General features: G+C 57.6%; 1 protein-coding gene across 6 annotated transcripts in view; it reads right to left on the bottom strand.

Moving 5' to 3' along the window:
- CDH22 (cadherin 22) overlaps positions 1-14496 on the bottom strand; it is an 83431-nt gene that overhangs the window by 3257 nt on the left and 65678 nt on the right. For 5 of the 6 annotated variants that reach the window (XM_074842996.1, XM_074842998.1, XM_074842997.1 and 2 more), the window contains 3 exons: positions 9660-9781; positions 9233-9350; positions 945-1196 (listed from right to left, as the gene is read on the bottom strand). In XM_074842996.1, coding sequence (XP_074699097.1) covers positions 945-1196; positions 9233-9350; positions 9660-9781 — 492 coding nt within the window. Of the gene's footprint in view, positions 1-944; positions 1197-7078; positions 8187-9232; positions 9351-9659; positions 9782-14496 lie in introns of those variants that run through there. The other variant, XM_074843001.1, reaches the window with a different exon arrangement.

Genomic DNA, 14496 nt, shown 5'->3' with positions numbered 1-14496 from the left:
GAATAGGAAAAGGGGGTGCATGAATCACAGCGGCAGCCAAATGTTGGGAGGGTGAATGTGGAGCAGATGGCAGAGAGCCTGAGCAACGAGCCGCAGCTGTGTCCTGGATCATCATCCCTTCATCCCATCACCTTTAAAGCACCGATGTGCACTTTATTCATTTGGGCAATTAGGCAGAAATTTGTTTGCGCTGCGTTGGAAAATGAAACCAGTGTAAAGTGCACCCTGTGGGAAAGGGTTTTCTAAATGGAGACACAGCAGGCGATGGGGAGCAGAAACGTGCCAAGGAGAGGAGCCCTCACTGCACAAGGCACTGGCTTCCGCAGGCAGCGCCGGGGAACCAGCTGCGAGCCAGCACTGATGCCGGAGGCTTTCAGCAGCACCATCCACCAGCTGTCCCAGGCTAAACCCGAGGGCACTGCAGCACCCCTCTCCCAGAGCCCCTTCCCACGCACGCACAAGCCCACGCTTCCCCCGTGCCTTCTCGCCGTGCTGTGCTGGCATGTCACAAGCTTGTGCCAGCGTGTCGGGGCAGCCGGCGGCACTCCCAGGGCACAGGTCCCGGCCTGGGCAACGCTCTGGTCTGTGCGCACCCCCGTGCCCCCCAGCTTGGCGGCCTGCCCACGCGCTCACACGTGCTCGAACGCTGACCGCCCCCAGAGCTCTGAGGTGAGACACAACCATCTGCCCTACACCCGAGGTAAGAGCCTGCTGAGCCCAGCAGGCGGGAGCTGGGGCAAATGTGGGAGCTTCCTGGTGGTCCCCCCCCGGCAGGGGCTGGGTGTCCTGCCCCCCACGCTGCAGCCACCAGCACGGGGACGGGGGCAGAGGAGCCTGTGCCATGCCTGCAGCAACTGCCTGCGCTTGTCTTTACGATGCTGGATGGAGAAGAGAGGGGACAGGGGACAGGGCAGGAGGCGGCCGGGGGACAGGTGGGCACTCACCGACCAGGATGAGGACGCACACCAACAGCGCGATGAGGGCGCCAGGGCTCAGCGTAGCCGACACAACGTAGGCCGTGCTGTTGCAGGACTGGATGGCCCCGTTGCTGTCGCAGCCGCAGATGCGGATGGTCAGAGTCCCAGTGCTGCTGAGGGCCGGGGGGCCACTGTCCACCACCAAAATAGGGAGCAAGTACACATCCTGCTCCTGGCGATTGAAGCCCATCCTCTGCGTGTGCACTGCAGCTGTGTTGTCTGCAGGGAACAAGGAAACCCACAGCAAAGTCACTCCCGTAGCTCAGCCAGCAGGACTCCTCCACGCTCAAGATGAACAGTGGTTGTTCGTGCGCCAGCTCCAGCAGCGGCCCAAAGACGGGACGGGTGGTCCCTCCTCTCCATCACAGGGGAGCAGGAGCCAGGTCGTGGCTCCCCTGCGCCACTGCCCCCAGCAGCCCGAGCGCCTGGAGGAGACCAGCTCCGCTCCAGCACGTGCCCCTTGACCAGGCGCCTCGGGGCCAGCCCGGCACCTCACCCGCCAGCACCCAGGGCACGGCGAGCCCAGCACAGGATCAATAGCACGCAGGCGTCTGAGCTGTGCTGACAAACAACACAGTCAGAGCAGAGAGAGGTTAAAAACCTTCCAGAAGACCCTCTAAGAGTGGCACAGAGCAGGAATCGGGATAAAAATCAGTTGCTGACAGAGACCAGAGTGGACGGGGGTCTGCAAGAGCAGCTACTGCTTCCAAACCTGAGAGCTGGGGGTGAAGGGTCCTGCCAGAGCCGGAGGGCCAAATACCCCCAGGAGGACCCTTTGTAACTTCTGAAGGAGCAGGCAGAGCTCCTCCCAGCCAAGCCAGCCAAGCCAGCCCTCCTCCTCCCCATCAGCTCAAGCCCTGCTGTTTCAGGGGCTCAGCGGCACAGCATAACCCAGCACAATCCCATTAATGCAGCCACTTCACGGGACCCTCCAGGGCCCCAGTGTCAGAGCTGAACCTGAGCAGCAGCTGCACCCCAACAACCCAGAGCGGGGAGGGCAGGAACAGGGACTGAAAACCAGTTCAGCTCCCTGCTCCTGTGTGCTGGTCCCCGCCAGCCAGCAGCAGAGCGGGCAGGAAGGGATTGAAGAGTCGCTGAACAATTGTGGCCAGATGTCAGAAGTCGCTGCCGACTGTCTGCAGTCTTTATCTAATAAAACGTAGATTGACCCGCTCACAGCAAGGTGCTGCTGTCTACAGACTCTCTCCTCATTGCACCTGATTTATGGTGGACTGGCCCCTTTCTGTATCAATCAGCTTTTTGATCGGAAAAGACATCTATTCTAATTGTGGCTCTTGGGCTGCCTGCCACCACGGAAATTGCTGTATGGATCGGGTGCTGCACGGGAGCACATGGGCCACAGCGGGGACAGGAGGCGAGCCAAGAGCGGAGCAGTGGGGCAGGCAGAGGCTGAGCCACGGCACTGGGAGATCCACCGGCCGCAGGGGCAGCGGGGCAGATCCCGGAGGCACCACGCAGCAGCTGGGGCAGAGCACCGAGCCCATCACACCCCTGGCTGCTCAGGGCTGGGGGCAACGGCAGTTTGAGCAGAGTCTGCAGGGATCCCAGTGCTGAGCCCTCGCCCGGCTCTGCCCGTACCACCGGCAGAGGCACAGACGACCTGCCCACAGCACTGCTGCAACCGGCCCTTGCAAAGCCGAGCGAGGGCAGGGCCGGTCTCTGCTTCACGGAGTCTGGAGGAGGAGGAGCTGGGGCAATCTGCACCCCCTGTGCTGCCACCGTGCGAAGGGGCAAAGGCGAAGCCCACCCAGCGCATGCTGGAGCGAAGCACGGCATGGTGCAGCGGGAGCGAGCGCAGAGCAGAAACAGCAATAAGGCAAATGCTTGTGCGAGTCGATCTGGGGACACCTGGCCTCAGAAGGGAGATGCTGCCTGCAGCTGCAGCGCCGGCAGCCTGCGGAGGGCAGGGCCCGCAGCTCAGCGCACGATCCTTCTGTACCACATGCCTTGCCGGGCTCCTCTCCTCCTACGTGAGGCAGAGCTCACCGACCCTCTGCCTGGGCAGCCACCCGGTCCTGCAGGACACGGGCCACCGCGGCCACGGCTCCTGGAGCACCACGTGGCTCCAGCACAGAGACAACTGGGCAGAGCTGCCCCGAGGAGCAGGGCAGCACTAGCCCCAGGGCGGCGGGGAGCTGGAGCATGTGCGGCAGCAGCAGAGTCCGCTGAGAAGCTGCCTACTGCCTACCACGGACAAGCTAGGAGAAAAAATTATTGCTATTCTAATCATTTGCACAAAGGTAACAAGATCTCATTCGGTGCTGCTCCCTCAGCTTGCTGCAGCATAGCAGGGAGATATAAATAACGTTAATGGCACCATCTCACCAGGACTAACTCCTAGCTAGCCCAGCTAAGCATAAGCCTCGGTCATCTGGATCCAGCGGAGATGAAGCCACAGGACAGAAAGGACAGATCAACTCACTGTGAGCAAGCAAGGCTCTGGCCTGCCCAGGAAGGTTGCCTTTGCCGGCACCATCACACCAGTCAAGCAACCAGCCTGAGCTCGTGGCTGGATCCTGGCTTGGAGGATCCCCGTGCACAGCCCTGCCCCTCCACGTGCTGCTCAGCTCATCTCTGGTCTGATGAACCGCTGTGCCTGGGAGCTCTCCCCTTCAGCGCTGAGTAAATGCAGGCGTAGCACCAGCTCCTCACCTCTGGAAATGCAGCAGAAGGCTGGTGAGTCCCTTTCTGTTTACAGCCAGCTCAGCTCCTATTAGGGACCTGCCACAAGGCACACTGTATTTTTAGAAATAGTCTCTAGAAATCAAGGGGAAATGCATATGCAAGTCGCAGAGAGGCAGCCACTAACCTCGGCTCAGCTGAGACTGCTCAGACAGCGTGTTGCACCGCTGAGCCCCCTCACACCTCCGAGTATGGGAAAGAGAAATATTTTCACCACTGAACCCACAAAGTCAAAATAAAGCAGCCAGTGCTTAAATATATCAGCAGTGCGACAGACAGCTCTGATCCGAGAAACCTCAGCTCAGAAAGGGGCTGAGGTCTTGCTCTGTAACCCAGAACTCGGTACTAGGGGGAGAGACAAAAATCACAACTACAAAACACTATTTCAGACATCATGAAACTACATTTTCTCTCTTAACAGGGTGACATGAGCACCTCCTACGGGAGGGAGACCCACAGAAATTTCACACCCACACCTATGATGCTGCTCACCAAGGCTGGACAGTCAGACCCCAGCCTGGCAGAGCCCAGCTCCCTCCAGGCACCGAGACGCCTCCAGCCACCTCCCTGCTGCCCACTCACTGTGCCCTCGGCTCCCCCGGCGCCCTGGACAACTGTCTTCTGTGCCGGGTGTTTACACCCCTGCTACTTGCAAACTTCTGCGTTCCCTTCTGAGATACTCCAGAAAAAGCAGTGCTGCTGCCAGACAAGGTAGTCTATTTAATAGACCATAGATGTGAAGAAAATTTTGTCCAGATCTGGTAAAATGTATCCTGGAAAATGCATCCAAAGCAATCTTCTACAAAACAATGTAATTTCTCTTGGTACAGTTGTTTCTTTACATGCAGCTGACCCAAGGCAGTTGCTTCAGGATGCGTGTCCCGGCACAGATCTGTTTGCATCTGCACAGCCGGAGTCATTGCGAGGAAAAGCCAGGCAGGCCTGGCCCTGCAGCCTCTCGTGTCTCTGCCTCTGCAGCAGCTTTCTGCTAAGGTCATTTCTGGGGTCATGAGGTTGAGAAGCAGCATTTCCCAGGCGGTGGCACTGAAATTTGAGCAGATGTTAATCCACAGCTTTCCTGTACAGATGAGTTTGGATCTCCACACTTAAGTTTTCCTGCCCAATCCCCCTGAGGTTGTGCCACGCGCTCTCTGAAGCCCCAAGCCAAACCTTTTACTATCGTTGCCCTCTTGCTACACAAAGTGACGCTTCCTGCGCAGGTTTCCTATGCCCCCATCCCCCCAGTGGTGTTATCCCGTGCTGCATCCCATCACCTTGTGTGACAGACTGGAGGTGGCTCCTCCGCCAGCCCGAGGAGCACGTCACCAGAGAAGGCAGAAACCAACCTGAGTCGAGTGTGCAGGGACCTGTCCACACTGCTGCAAGAGGAAAGTTTAGGAACGCTATATACTCTGGTGGTAGTGTAACATCACTAGGAATAATAAAATAATTAAGTCTCTCAGACTCCCTCTCCAAAGAGGCTCTTGGCAGCTTCAAAGACAGAGCTAATAAATCCTTCTCATAACTGAATCTTGAACAGTGCTAGGCGAGCAGAAGGGAGCAACTACCTCCAGTTTGGATTTCGATATCCCTGCCTCTCCCACAGTCCTGGGGCCTCACGAGCATCTGCCTCCCCCTTCTCCAGCAGCTGTTCTGCAGCCCGGGTGCTGCCCAAAAGGAGCAGACCCCCCGCTCCAGCCCCAGGGCAGGTGCAGCTGGTAGGAGAACTACCGATTATTCCCTTTTGCCTCTTCCTTCTCCCAAGTTCTCTGGGTGCCAGGCCACAGCACCACCGCTGCTCATTTGCCTTTTGCTCAGCCCCTGCGGAGATTTGATGCTGTTTTTCACCCCCTCCATCAGATCAGCATCTGCACTGCTTGTGCCGAGACCAGCATCCCTGCGGGCTGGAGGAGGCTTCCTCTATCCTGAGGCAATCGTTGAATCCTAACATTTTGCTTTTGATTGTTATGATTTTCAGATCTTCTATCACCCATTACATGCTCTTAATGAGACCTGCAGAGAGTTCAGACATCTGCTTGCCTAGCCCTTGGGCTCTGGAGTCAGCAGCTCCATGTGTCACTCCATATTATGTAGCACCCTTCCAGGTTGCTGGGCTTGGATTCCTTCTACCATCCCTTCCAACACAATTAGCATTTCTTGGAGAACATGATTTCAGGCTTTAATTGCCTTTGATCCTTCTGTAATCAATTTTCTCAGGCCAGAAAGCCCCAGCAAAAGGCGAGTTGGGAGGCAGAGGATGGTGAATGCCTTTGGAATGGCACCAACTGGAGCTGGGTGAGGTCAGCTTTTCCAATTCTATCTCTTCCTTTAGGCATCTTCCTTCTGGATCGCGGCTGCTGTTACCACACATGACATTTATTCCTTGTCTGACGAATAAGGAGGTGCTTGAGCACTCCCTTGGACAGAGCAAAAGCAAGGAAAGAGAGACCAGTAGGAAATGGCACTGTTCCTAGAGGCCTGGCTCCTGCAGCCCAGCCGTAGTCCAGCTAACGCAGCCTCCCGCAGGGTCACCTTTTGCTCTGCTACCTCTGACCTGGAGCCAGCAGCTCTGTGTGCTGCCGGGAGCTGGCGAGCGGGGCTGTGGGTGCTTGCTGCTGGCGTTTTGCAGGGGCCAGCCCCATCCCTGCGGTTTCAGCTGCAGCAGGGCCTGACCCAGCAGGGTTTGGGCAAGAGGCCGTGTCGTGGTGGTATCAGGCTGCAGACGACCTGCTCTGTGACCGCTGCCATGCACACAGTTACTAGCAGGCCCTCCACCAGCTCTTCATCTGACAGACAGCTTGACCCACCAGTCACCCCTACAACCCTCGCAGGCTTCCCCCACGCTGCCCATGAGGAGCCCCGGAAGGGCCCGGCTGCGCTCAGCGTCCTCCCCCACCCTCCTGCGCTACCCCCTGGCCCCGCTCCTGCCCCTGCGATGGGGCTCTTGCGCTCCAGATTCTCCCGACCCACACTCCTGCTTCCCCAGACTCGTGCCTGCCCAAGCAGCCCCCGCCGCGCTCCCCTGCTCCCCGGGGTGCACCAGCAGCCCCCAGAGCCCCCCGCGCTGGGGCCATCTCGGTGGCCTCCCCAGCAGCCCGCAGCCACCCCGGCTCCCCGCCGGCCCGCCCTGCCTGGTGAACCCCAATGGGAGCGGTCCCCAGCGATGCGGGTCCCTGTGCGCTGAGGACAAGTCACTCTCCCGAGGTGGCTTTCTGCTGCCTTGCAGGAGCCAAGGGAAGTAGGGGCAAAGCAAGGGAGAGAAGGATTTAAGCAAGAGCTTAGCGAATCCATCTGTGCTGACATCCATCAGTGTCACTCCTTGGCTGCAAAAGCAATATTTATAAATCACGTTTCAAAACTGGCTACAAATTTGTACAAAGAAACAGATGGGCTGGTGGTAGCAGTTTGTCATCACTGATATTTATATGGAGGAGCAGAGACAAGTGCAAGAGGGGTGAACATGCGAGAGGGAGGCAAGTGGGGGACAAAGGAGGGTGCAGCAAGGGAACTCATGAGAGCAAGGGACGAAGGCGAGTGCACCCAGGGCGCTCGATGGACTGGAGAGAGTTGAGGGGTGGGAGAACTCAAAGGGAGGGAGACGGCACTGAGACGCACTCACATCAGAACGAGGGGTGCCGCCATCTGCACAGGCAGCCGCCTCCTCTTGCTGCGGAAGACAGCGTCGCTTGGCAATTGGGAGGGTCTCTAAACACCCTGGGAATAACCCTGCAGCAACAGCAGTTGTTTTCCTGAGAGCAGAAGGCGGGAGGTGATGCCAGCTTTTACTCATTTTATGCAGTGTTGCACCACATGCAAGGTTTGTGGGATCGTTTAGCACGAAGGATTACCCTGTGCAACGAGAGCCTCGTCCCACTCAAGAGAGCAGCAGCTCGGGAGGAGACGGCAGCGCATGAGCCCATGTCCTGCAGCCTCCCGCAACGCCAGTTCTTGGGCTGCTGCACAAAAGGGGGCGATCCCCGCGCAGCGAAGCGGCCCCCGCCAAGCTCCTGCACCCCCAGGCCAGGCCAGGCCCCCGGCAGCAGGTTGGGCAGCAGCGACGGCTCCAGGATCGCAGAGCAGGGAGTGCAGCCCCCGGCCGGAGGGTCCCTCCGGAGGGGTGCGGGTGGGGCGGGCACCGGGTGTGACTCGGTGCACTCAAGCACATTTGCATAAGGTCCTTCAGAGGAAGCGAAGGAAGTTAATCACTGGGTGCAGGGCAAAATCTTGCAGAGGATTAAAGCTGGCCTACATGATAAGAAGCAAAGGTCTTGTGAACAGCTGCCCCGTGAGTGCAGCAGGAGGGACTCAGGTCAGTGACAGCTGCGCTTTTTAGGACACCAAGCAGTGTCAGTCCTTCCAGGATTATGTCTGAAGCTTTTTGCTGCAAGTTCTGTCTTGACTACCCCTAATAATGCTGAACCCAACTGAGCAACCAGGATCTTACGTCAGCAGAAGGCTCCTCTGATAAGCTCAGAACAAACTAAATCAGACCTTTGACAGATGAAGCTGCAAAAACAAAGGAAAAAAATGATTTAAAAAAAGCCCAAAAAACAAAGCAGCATTTCAACGTGGTCTGCTGGCTTCTACCTGGGCTGGGCCCTTTAACAAGTAAGTGCACATCTGCCTGGAGAAGATCGCGGTATCTGCAAGGGTCACTGCTGCACTTACTGCTGCAATCAGCACCTAAATTCACCCAAAACACCAGTCAAAAATAGGAAGCAGCCCAATAACTACCTTTCTGGACTGATATTGTCTGTGCAAACGCAGCCTGACCTTGCTGTCCGTAAAGCCAAAGAGCAGCCAGGGCTCAGCCAGCAAAACCTGTGTTGCGCCCCGTCAGTCCAGCAGCAGGAGGGGATGGAGCTGTCAGGAGCCGCTCAGCCAGAGGCATAAAGAACCCTGGAGCTCCCCAGAGGAACGGGCAGGCCCTGCCCGGCTGCACTTCCCGAGGGACAGGATGAGCCTCAGGAGATGCAGAGGAACCGCAGTGCCGAGCCACCACCCCACGGGGAATCCAGCTCTGCTGGCCACGTCCCAGGTAGCCCGCAACAGCCGAGGGCCGGCTACTGCACAGCCGCTGCCTCCCAGGACTCCCGAGTGGCTCCTGTTTGCCGGGGGCACGGGGGCTGCCCGCCCGCCCGGCGGCCCCGGGATGACCCACGCCCCAGGATTTACCTTGGAGAGGGATAAACCATAATGCTGAAAACATGAGCGTGTTCATCAGTAAATCCACATCATCTCCTTGCCTGCAGGCAGGTTGGAGGTTTCGCATCAAGAAAGGGACCGAGAGCCCTGAAAACACAGAAGGCTAACCAGGCAGCACGAGGGGAGCTTTGGACCTGTCTGCAGCAGAGAAGAAAGCTGACAGAGCCTCTGTGAGGAAATCCAAACCGCCAGCTGCCCAGTCCCACCATCTGAGGACAGCAAGGAGCCCTGTGGAGTACCCAAAGCATCCGGAGCTCTATCGGGCACAGACGGACTACCAGCCCCCACCTCCCTCCCCATGGCCAGCCTGGGGGCTGCAGGACTGGGATGGGCGCCGCAGGGCTTACCCTTAATATCCAGTAGAGAAAAGTGGTGGTTGTTGGTGGCTTCAGGTGCCAGTGTGAAGTAGAAACGATGGCCGCTCTGAGGCTCATCACGGTCCACAACGCTTATTGTCTGGATCAGCTGTGGGGAGAAAGCAGAGGTGAGACTCAGTGCTGCCTCCGCATCCCCTCCCGCGGGCCCTGCTCGCAGGGTCCAGCCCAGCAGAGCATCACCAGCTTCTGCCACAGCCAGGGAGGAAGGAGCCTCTGCCCCTGCCGACGGGCTCAGCTGTGGGACACCAGCCAAGCAGCTCCCAGTGTGGCAGCAGCTGCGCGAGAAGACATTCAGGGGAAGGACGAGCAGGCTGGCACCGCTCCAGAGCACGGCCCAGCATGAGGCTGCTGCAGGCACTGGTGGAGACTGGGAAAAGGGCTGGGGGACACCAGCTACCTGGCCTGGCTTGGCATCCTCACACACAGCAGCTTCGTAAGGAGTGGCAAGCTCGGGCGGATTGTCGTTCACATCCAGGATACGGATACGGAGAGAGGCTCTGGACACCTGCGAGTGATTATCTGAAACAAAGAAAGAAGCAGAGCTTCAGCAGGAAGCGTCGTCTGCCCCTAGCAGGGAGCGAACCCTCCTCGCCTCTGTCCATCCAGAGGCCACGGCGGCCACGCAGCACCGCAGCCCTGCCTGCCCGCGGCACAGACCGAGCATCGCTTGGCCTCCCCGCACCCCTTCTCCAGCGTGGAAACCCGACCGCTGCACAGCTCCCAAGGACTCCCGGAACACTGCTGCTGGCCCGATCTACCCCTGGAAAAGCTGAGCAGCCCCGAGCTGCTCAGGGTCAGTCACCACCGATGAGTGTCTGCTGCAGCCGGGCAGCAGCAAGACGGGACAAGCGAATTCAGACATGAGAACATCACAGCCCAAGCTGGATCCCAACCCTCACACCCCAGTGGCTGAGAGGCCAGTGAGCAGAGCTGGGGTGTGAAACAGCTGGGATCAACCCAAAGCACAGGGGTGACAAAACCTGCCACGTGCACCTCACTGCAGCCGGGTGATCTGGGGCTGGATGCTCCCCGCCAAGGCGCGAGGCTCCTGCCCGGGGAACCGGGGCCGTGCACACTCACAATGGTTTTTGCATCGCCATCAGTAGCTTGAACTTGAACCTAGCACCGTCTGCCGACAGGCACAGGGGGTCACACCGTGAGATCTAGGGCAGCCCCTCCACCCCTGCCTTACCCAGGCAGCAGTCCCGGGGGCTTGCAGCCCACTCCCCGCCCATGGGGCACAGGCACCCACTGCACTGTTCGGGGACAGGGAGGACACCGACAGCTCCGTTCACTGCAGCGCTGCTCTACCCCACACACATGCTGCAAAGGTACACTGAGCCCTCGCTGTGAGATTACAAATCACTCTGGAGGGCCTTATGCTTTCTGAAGCACCTCATGTGCTTCCAGAAATGAGAACTCCTTCATACACCATCTCCTTTGTTTTACCCAGAGGTTGCAACTGTGAAAGACCCGTTGCCTCTCTCCTCGCTCGGGCAGGAGCTCTGCTGCTTGTTTGTCTGTAAAATTAATGCTGGCCCCCACAGATCAGGTGGGGGAGGACCCAGGGGAGAGGAGATTTAGCGCTGCTCCATAATTAGCTGGGAACCTAAGCCCCCTCCCCAGAGCTGCCTTCACCCTGTTCTCGCGTTATCACTCCCTCTCACCCAGACCAGCTGCTCTGGTGATTAGATGGTTGTTTTCGGGGGAGGGAGGCAGAAGTCGTGACTAAAAGCCTGGAACTATGTGTTATTTTAAAAGGCATGTTGGTACAGTGAAATAAACTGCAATTGCTTTCAGGCAGAGAGGAAGGGGGAGGCAGCAGGGCAGGAAGGGAGCGCGGGGGAGGCGGAGGGGTGTGCCTGATGCCCACCGGGGCCACAAGCCAGCAAGAGGAAAAAGGTTCAATTCCTGCAAGAAGGACAACTGCATCTCATCACCCTCTCCTCAGCCTGCAGGAAGATGAACAACCACCCCTGCTGCTCAGCTCGGAAGGCTGGCACAGCCCTGGAGGAACTGCCGGGGAAAGAAGAGGAAAGGCAGAAAGAGGAGTGAGGAAGGAGGACCCGGGACCCCATCTCTTCCCCAATGCCCCACGGTGCCCGAGCCGCTGGGAGCAGGAGCCACTCCCCGTGCTGCCAAACTCTCCCCAGGACCTCTCAGCACAGCGGGGCCGGGGGGCCAGGTCAGGACACCCAGGTGAGCCTGAGCACAGCAGCTTCCCCTCACGAGCACCTCTCCCAGGCCGTCAGGAGGGATACGGTCAGTGTATTCAGAGCTGGGCACAACCACAGGGCTGTCCTCTTCCGCAGCATCAGCCGGCAGCTCCAGGAGTGCTTTATGCCGCACACGTGAGCAGGGTCATCCACGCGCCACGGCGCAGCGCGAGGACCCGCGTGACCCCTCTGCCAGAGCCGTAACTAACATCCCGCTCCCCGAGCACAGCTCAAAGCAGAGCTGTTCTCCCTAAATGCACCCTGTCATAAAAAAGCTCTCCTTTTGCCCCTTCCGAAATTGCTGAAGCCTGAGGCCCACGCTTGCCCTAGCTCAGTGACAGGGTTAAAATTTGATGTCTCCAGGAACATCAAGGTTAGAAATGCAACCACCGCATCGTTGTCTGCGCTTCCAGTGAGGTACACGTCGGCTTCTTTTTATTTTGCCTGTACCGTGATCTATTTGCAGGTTCCTCAAATGCTTTCTTTATCAACCTTCCTCTTCCTTTGAGCCAGTACCTGGATTTATGGGTGGAAAATATGAAAAATAGTTGGATGTATTCGAAAAAAAGTTATCTCCAAAACATCTCTGAAATATGTTTTCTGTAACTGTGTGGCATAAACTGAATTTATGATGGTCAGAAGCGCGATTAAAGACCGTTGCAGTACCTCTGTGATGAAAGGCGCGATGCAAGGCACGACGTGCCTGACCAGTGCAGACTTCGCATCTGCAAGGCCAAAAAGCTCTGACCTCTCCACGCAGAGAAGTGCAGGCGCACACCCCCAGGTGTGCTCCAGCACACGGCAGTGAACACTCAGTGGACACCTACCACAGAGCCGCAGAGCGGGCAGGCGGGGGCTGTGGGAAGGCGCCGGAACGCGCCTGCGAGGGGCTTTGCCAAGCAGCTGCTGGCCGGCGGCCGGGATGGAGGGTTGCACGTGCCAGGCTGAGTGCGACGGGAGAGGAAAAAAGTCATCTTCCATTGCGGCGTCTCTCCTCGGTATTCCAGCTCAGCTGACTGACATGCAAATTAGTTTAATTATTTCTTCTTCTAAAATAAATTATATTTTGCAGTGGCTGCAATATGTTGTGTCAGGCAAAATTACATTCAATATTTTTAAACTAATTGATGTCAGCCTTGAGAAAACCTGATTGACAGCAGCAAGGAAACCAGGCTGCTACCTAAATGCTTTCCTAAATTAAAATTAAACATGCCGCTTTTCTGCATTTCCTTCAGGAGTTGGAATACTATTAATCTGAAAAGACTGAAGAAAGAGACATGGAAAATACAGAGAACGAGGGGGAGATGCTGGGAAGGCAGCAGGGCAGTATGGAGCCCCAGGCTGGTGCCCGGCAGCTGCCTGTGCCAACATGGGCTGAATTATTTCAGAGCCGCTGGAGCCTGCCAGGGGTGGGGGACAGAGTCCTGCCCACCGCCTCCACGCTGCAGCCTCCGCACTTCGAGTGCGGTCTGCACCCCCGTGCCAGGGGCTGCTCGACGGGCAGTGACGGGCAGCGAGGGATGGGCAGCGCAGCGCAGGGCCGGGCAGCGCCCTGGCTTTGGAGCGGGAGAAAGCCACAGGCCTGCTGCACAGCCACGCTGAGGCAGAGACTCAAATGCTCCGGCTGAATCTTCAGCCACATCCCAAAGTATTTTTTCTTAATTTAATTAATCATGAAAGTAATTTGAACAGGACAATATTCAGATGCAGAACGCCAACAACTCGCCCTCTCCCCGGGTTCCAGACAGACAACTCTGGAAGCTCTGCAGCAGCAGCTCAGTGATGGGAATGGATGGCAGAGCCGCTCGGCCACCCCTGCCACAGCAGGCAAAGGGGGACCCGGGGTTACTGCTGCGCTGGGATCCAGTCCTTACCCCTCCAGACCCTCACACAAACTCACAGTAACGAAGCACTTTGCATTTTTGCACCCAAACCTCTACTGTGAAGCTCCAAACCCCTGCTGAAGCACACACCCCGCTGCCCTCCCGCCTGCCCACAGCCACTCAGCACTACCACCTGCAGAGCCGGTGCCTGGCAGCTTTCCTGGGCCTGAAGCACAGTTTGAGGAGAGCCCAGAGGACCGTGGGCTGCAGCACGGGGGAAACACAGCTCACGGGCGCTGCTGGGTGCAGTGTACAACCCACCCTCTTCTGCATCAAGACCAAACTGGTACAATACTGAATTCAAGATTTTTACATCAGTAGGGAAGCTGGAAGAGGCCAGAGTGGAATTTATTCCTCACTATCTCAGCAAACTGGGAGAACAAAACGCAGAACAGAAGACGGGGATGGGCCACGCTGGTTTCCAGTGCTCATGCCACAGCTGTGAAGCTCAGGGCGGTTTTGGAGATGTCAGCGCAGCTGCTTGACTGCAAAGCGGAGCGCTGATGGCAAGGACAAAGCAGGGGCATGCCAGGGGTATGGCTCATCGGACACGGGCGGCTACATCAGAGGCTGGAGCTGAAAATGTGGCTCCCAGCTGAGGGGAAGCAAAGCAGAAGCAGCAGTTAAGCCAAGTAACATATAAATGGCTCTCACCTCTCCTGAGTCCTGCCCAAACTCAGCAGCATGAGAGTCATTAAATCGCATCCAAACACAATGCTCTGATTAAAGCCAGTCTCCAGCAGGAAGATTTATCATCTCAATTACCAGCAGTGGACACAGCAGTCAAGGCCTCATCATTTTACATGAGCAAAGAGGAAAACAGGAAGAGAATCACTAATATTAGCCCAAGGAAGGTAAACAGCTTGCAAGTGAGATGAAGATTTATCTCTGGAAACGCTTGGCCTGGTCCCAGGCCAGATTTGCTGAACAGCCCCCGTGGTTCCTGCTGGCTGCTGCGCTGCAAGGCCAAATGTTCTGCTGGTCACCAGCTGGCCAAGGCAGCTCACGTGGGGGGAGACCCATCCCTCCTCCCCTTTCACGGGTAGCAGGCAGCCCAGCCAGCCCCGCAGGGGTGGCCAGGAACCTCCTGCGGCTTCTCTTATGGCTCCTCAGATGCAAACACACCCCCCGAGGT

The sequence above is a fragment of the Strix aluco genome, chromosome 17 (genome assembly GCF_031877795.1).
Source record: "Strix aluco isolate bStrAlu1 chromosome 17, bStrAlu1.hap1, whole genome shotgun sequence".
Lineage (NCBI taxonomy): Eukaryota > Metazoa > Chordata > Aves > Strigiformes > Strigidae > Strix > Strix aluco.
Note: the sequence above shows the minus strand (reverse complement) of the source record. Positions and strands in the feature narration are given on the sequence as shown.